The sequence below is a fragment of the Cherax quadricarinatus genome, chromosome 10 (genome assembly GCF_038502225.1).
Source record: "Cherax quadricarinatus isolate ZL_2023a chromosome 10, ASM3850222v1, whole genome shotgun sequence".
Taxonomy (NCBI): Eukaryota; Metazoa; Arthropoda; class Malacostraca; order Decapoda; family Parastacidae; genus Cherax; species Cherax quadricarinatus.
The window spans coordinates 15,511,707-15,518,116 of NC_091301.1; the positions used below are offsets into that span (position 1 = coordinate 15,511,707).

Consider the following 6,410-nt stretch of genomic DNA (forward strand, 5'->3'; position numbering starts at 1 on the left):
AGCACTAAGCAATTTACTCTGGGAGATTCAGAAATAAAGTTGTAGAAACTGGTGAAGGTGTTTAAAAGTTAAAGGATGTGATATGAAAGCAAACTGAAAATGGCAAGGTAATGTTAAATATTATTTGTCTTTAGAAAAGACAAATAATAATGATATTTCACTATACATAAATTGTTATTATGAAAACTGCTAAGCCCTTGGTGGTCGTACTAGACTTAAAGATATATATATATATAGGCACAATAAAAAAGCACTAAGCAAGAGTGGAACGTACAAGACCAATCCATCGATGCCACAGTCTGGCTGGAAAGGATTCCGAGAGTAGGGAGAGGTCGTCTATGTTGATGTTACTACTCGTTGTGCTCCAGCTGCTGTCTCCACTGCTCCTCCGGTCCATCTCACTGTTCTTTCTGCTGAGCCTGCTGATGCTTCCCGGGAGAGATTCGTTCATGCTGTTTTCATCCTCCATGTTTGAGTTAGTTTCTCCTCTACATGTACTGCCTTGTTCACTGCTGGTGTTATTAGTCTTTAACGTCATTATTAATGTTTCTTCTGATTTATTATTCATCTCAAAAAGATGCCAATGTCTGGCTGCCAAGTACCCTGCTATTTTTCTTTGTTTACTAATCTCACAAACTTACAACTGATCGTTTGAAAATACTGTCATGCATATATAAAAAACAAGTGCCAATTACATTAAAACTTTTACAAATTTAACAATCAGAAGTCTCACTCATGCTGAAAATAAATATTGGAACGTAGGAATTCCAACGTGAACTGAATACAAAGAATTTCTTTATCCCTGCGTTTGAGTATGCAACAAAACGTAGCACTTGAGTGATAAAGTAAGCATCCAAATACAATACTAAAATAGAGGATATTGACCACCTGACGAAAAAAGGCCACATTACAAAAATAAATAACATTCGTAGCGTGAGTACCAAGCAAATCTAATGACACATCTCAAAATCTGGCATTCGTTTCCGAAATAAATATTGGAGAAAATTCTAAAAACGTTAGGCTGCTGGTGTAGGACTATGCTTGTGCATATACCCTGACCAACACATACATCCCATTTAGTGCTGGTCAGCAGGGTGGTACCGCTCAACAAGTACAGGGAATTGGCTCACCAATAAAAACTTCGTCCCTATCAGATCAGACCCTTGGCCCCCTGGATAGACCCTGCCATGGACTTCCTCAAAGAGCTGTGTTTCAGGGTAGTCAAAAACCACTTGACCAGAGGGCTGCCATCTTTCTCTTCCGGCGCCTCAGTGGGGCGATCCAGAGACGGAATGCCTGCTGCATCTTGGGTTCCTGATGGGTGACTGAGGAGCTCGACGAGCAACATATCTTAAGTTCCCACAGTCTTTACAACTCTACAAGCACGTTAACTACCGGACTCATCAATATGTAACCATATGCTCCATTGTATCATTTAAATAATGGTTTTAAAAATATCCGCATAAATATATATATAGGAAATGGTAGGAATGAAAATACTCAAACAGATCTTGGGAGAAATCTCTAGTCTTCCCTGAAGTACGTATATTCTCTTCTCTTCTGTGAAGATGACGGACATCCAGTTAGCACTAGTGGTGATACTTCCCAGTATTATATAAACAAATAATAAAATGTACCTTAAATATTTAATAAATAGCGATTTTACATGTATTTAAATATTCCCATTAGACCCGAAGAGTTAAAAATTTGCCAACCTTTCTCTGCTGTGTTTTCAACATCTTAATGAAAGACACAGTACATTACACAAGGTCCGTCGTCACCTTTAACAATATGAACATATACCCTCCATCAAGGGTATGTACACCGAGAGATGGGCATCTCATGTTGTGTACATACTAAAATACTAAAAATGAATTTTAATCTCTATTTTAGGGATTAAAATATCCTTGAAGATTATTTTACTCTGGTTATTAACCCAACAGGTTAGTAACCCAGGCTAACCCGATACATTCCATCCCATCACATTATCTGGCTTATTTCCATCAGGATCCCTCACTCCTTTCCTTAGTCTTGATTGATGATGTAAAGGGGTTACACAACACCTGGGGAATGGGATGCAATCAGGTTTGATCCAAGGAAAGGGAGGACAATTCTACTTCCTCGCATCAAAAGCCCCCTCACCAACACCTACCTGGAAGGTATTCCGGGGATCAATGCCCCCGCGGCCCGGTCCATGACCAGGCCTCTCGGTGGCTCAGGGCCTGATCAACTAGGCTGTTACTGCTGGCCGCACGTAGTCCAATGTACGAACCACAGCCCGGCTGATCCGGCATTGACTTTAGGTATCTGTATAGCTCCCTCTTGGAGGGAGTCAGGGGTCTATTGGTAATTCCCCTTTTGCATGGTGGGAAACTGTTGAACAGCCTTGGGCCCCGGACACTTACTGCGTTTCCTCTTAGTGTACCAATAGTGCTCTTTCCAATGGGGGTATTTTGCACCGCCTGCCCAGTGTTACACATTACGTAAGCGAGTGATCAATCGGGAATGTTCAACTGTGTAAAGCGTTCAAAAAGAGATGAACATAAAAGCGTTAGAAAACGTGTATTGCATTATGAGGACATGCATTGTGAGGACATGCATTGTGAGGACATGCATTGTGAGGACATGCATTGTGAGGACATGCATTGTGAGGACATGCATTGTGAGGACATGCATTGTGAGGACATGCATTGTGAGGACATGCATTGTGAGGACATGCATTGTGAGGACATGCATTATGAGGACATGCATTGTGAGGACATGCATTGTGAGGACATGCATTGTGAGGACATGCATTGTGAGGACATGCATTGTGAGGACATGCATTATGAGGACATGCATTGGAACATGTCTGTATCTCATGGGTATAAAGATACATAACACATGGCAAGTCTGCTCTGTATTACGTGTCTTTATACCCAGTTGTTGGCGAGCGTTATAAACACCCCGTAGTGTGGATCTCTGTGTATGTATCATGAAAAAATTAGACATGTGTGCAACATCTGGGTATCTTTATTTGTAGACAATTCGCCAGCCAGTGGCTTCATTATTATAATACAAGGACATAATGTGAAGAATTATATACGAAAGGCGAGGCAATCGGTCCCTCAGTCTTGGAGTTGGTGAAGAACGTCGTCGGTGCTATTCACCAGCTCCAAGGCTGAGGGACTCATTAACTCGCCTTTTGTATATAATTCTTCATATATGTTTCTGAATTGTATTGATGAAGCCACTGGTTGGCGAATCGTCTACAAATAAAAATACCCAGATGTTGCATATGTGTCTAATTCTTCATTTTGTCGGTACTGTATACCAATTATGTTACTATATGATGCAAGTTTACTCTAAATCCCTTGTAAGGTGATCCAGATGTTGTTCACTGGTAGTGTACAGCTCAAACGCAGTCTAACGTTAACAGTCACATTTTAAATACACCAATAAACAAAACAACTCATTTATATGTTTGTTGCCCAAGTCTTCATCTTCGTCTCATCAATGCAGACCTTCACTACTTAATTGCTGATACTCGTGTGTGGCTGGAGTGATGCTGCTCCTCTCATACTTGTGTCAGTCTTATGCTGTCCGTTACATACACTGTTATATTCCCACCCTGGGATACTGTTTGTCTTACTTATTGGTGCTCCTGTTTTTATGTTGGGAATTTAAACAGATTCAGTTATACTAGTCGGCCCTCTTATAAACCTCCTCTCTCTCTCTCTCTCTCTCTCTCTCTCTCTCTCTCTCACATTCTCTCTCTCTCTCTCTCTCTCTCTCTCTCTCTCTCTCTCTCTCTCTCTCTCTCTCTCTCTCTCTCTCTCTCTCTCTCTCTCTCTCTCTCTCTCTCTCTCTCTCTCTCTCTCTATATATATATATATATATATATATATATATATATATATAGGCAGTTTGGAGGGACATGTTTACCTGGAGTTTACCTGGAGAGAGTTTCGGGGGTCAACGCCCCCGCGGCCCGGTCTGTGACCAGGCCTCCTGGTGGATCATGTTGTATATCTTTATACGTATATGCTTCTAAACTGAACTGTTGTGTTCTGAGCACCTCTCTTTGGGGATTTTCTTTCTTTTTGGGTCACCCTGCCTCGGTGGGAGACGGCCGACTTATTGAAATATATATATATATATATATATATATATATATATATATATATATATATATATATATATATATATATATATATATTCTATAAATGCGATTGAAAAGGTGCATCCAAAACTGCATAGCGCTGTGAAGGAATTTCCAGGTCCTATTAAATTTTGACTGTAAGTGAAAATTAGAGTTTCAGAAAGGAACTTCATTGAGACATTTCGCCCATGGACAGACTTCTTCAGACTGGCTGAAGAATCCTGTCCACGGGCGAAACGTCTCCCTGAAACGGTCTTTGTTACCACTTATGTCATATGTCCCCAATTTTTGATGCGATTTTTCAATCGCATTTACAAAAAAAAATTCACTATATAGATGAGCTTGTGAGAGCTTCCTGGCGACTCTCCTGGATATACTGTCACTTGTTCCCTCACAGTTCCCTGATACCGGTGAGGGGTTCTTGATCCATGGAAATCGAAATCTTGTTTTCCCTCCTCCCACTCCTCGGATCGAACCTCATTGCCTCTCATTCTCACCTTCATCATCTAAATAAAACAATATAATAATATCGCTATTTGTCCTTGTTTTTATGTCGCTAACTCGGAACTGGAACACTGTTTTTGTTCTTCCTGTTATTAGGGTTGTTCTCATGTTCTTCGCGTTCCTGTTACGGGAGTAGCTCCTGTTAATGTTTTTGTTTATGTTTTTTTTCATTTACTGTTCTTGTTTCTGCTGCTTTTTGACTAGGGTTATTTATTAATGGTTCTCTTGTAACTGTGTTTGTTTAATTTGCTGTTTTTGTTGTTCTTACATCGGCGTTTGCTATTGTTGCTATTCTTGCTGTTACTGTTACTGTTCCTGGTGTTGTTCTTGTTACCTCAGCTGTGTAGTTACACTTATTTTTAAGCGACGGCTCTTTCAGTTTTATTTACGAAGACGTTTCGTCTCTGGTGGGCGAAACATCTTCACAATGATATGCAGTAACCAGCAATTTGTTAGTTATGTACGGTTACTGGGGCTGTTGTTACTGTTCTTGTTGTTACTCTTCTTTCACTAGGGCTGTTGTTACTGTTCTTGTTACTCGTTTCTGTTACTGGTGTTGATATCGTTCCTGTTATTGCTCGTTTTTGTTACTGGGGTTGTTAAAACGTACTTACCTACTTGTGACAGAGAGTCGAGTCTTAGCTCCCGGCCTAGTCTCTTACCTGGCCGGGCGCGGTTAATTAAATTTAAAGCTTATAACTTGCACGCGACTTATAACTTAACGCGTAATCACTGGCGGCACCAGAATTTCCATCTAGGATAGTCTTGGGGGTGGCAGTCTGGCTGGAAGGAGCGCGATCTTGAAGCTGCGTTATTATTGTAGTTATTATTTGTGGAAGCTGATTAAAGTTATAAGGGGGGTTTAGTCTTCCTTGCTCTCCTTGGGCACCGCCTCTGCTCGTAATATCAAGACTACTCCAATCTAGGGATCAGGGTAAACTGTTTATTCACTGAGATACTATACTGAACGCCACCTGGTTCATGTACTCCAGAGGTTTGCCCAACTTAACAAACTACGTGGCACCTGACACACTGCACTGAGGCTGACCAGCTGTGGTATGCTGGTCCCTGAGTGTGCACCTGACACACTGCACTGAGGCTGACCAGCTGTGGTATGCTGGTCCCTGAGTGTGCACCTGACACACTGCACTGAGGTTGACTAGCTGCACGCACAGGGTGAGGTAAGGTTTGTCAGGAAACAGGACAAGTATGTCCTGACCCACAGCTGGAGCTTTTGGTCATCTGACCGAGGCCTTCCGCTGGCTTGCCGGTCTACCCACTTAATATTCACAGTTAATATATATATATATATATATATATATATATATATATATATATATATATATATATGTATATGTATATATATATATATATATATATATATATATATATATATGTATATATAATATATATATATATATATATATATATATATATATATATATATATATATGTATATATGTATATATATATATATATATATATATATATATATATATATATATATATATATATATATATATATATATATATATATATATATATATATATATATATATATATATATATATATATATATATATATATATATATATATATATATATATATATATATATATATATATATATATATATTCATGCCAAGTGTTATTTGCATATACCGAATAATTTTATTATTATTTTGATTTTACTATATTTAGTTTAAATGTACAATATCGCCGGTGACCAAAATCAATGTGCCTCTTCCGATACAAATTTTCAGAGC

At 39.0% G+C, this 6,410-nt stretch overlaps 1 protein-coding gene across 2 annotated transcripts in view; it reads right to left on the reverse strand.

Moving 5' to 3' along the window:
• The window catches only part of Bili (FERM domain-containing protein 8 Bili), a 41,055-nt gene that overhangs the window by 26,084 nt on the left and 8,561 nt on the right, over window positions 1-6,410 (reverse strand). The window contains exon 1 of one of the 2 annotated variants that reach the window (XM_053775597.2): window positions 275-2,964. The exons of the other annotated variant lie outside the window; for it this stretch is intronic. Within the exon in view, the coding sequence (XP_053631572.1) occupies window positions 275-568 (294 nt within the window). The 5' untranslated portion in view covers window positions 569-2,964. Of the gene's footprint in view, window positions 1-274; window positions 2,965-6,410 lie in introns of those variants that run through there. 2 annotated transcript variants of the gene reach the window in all.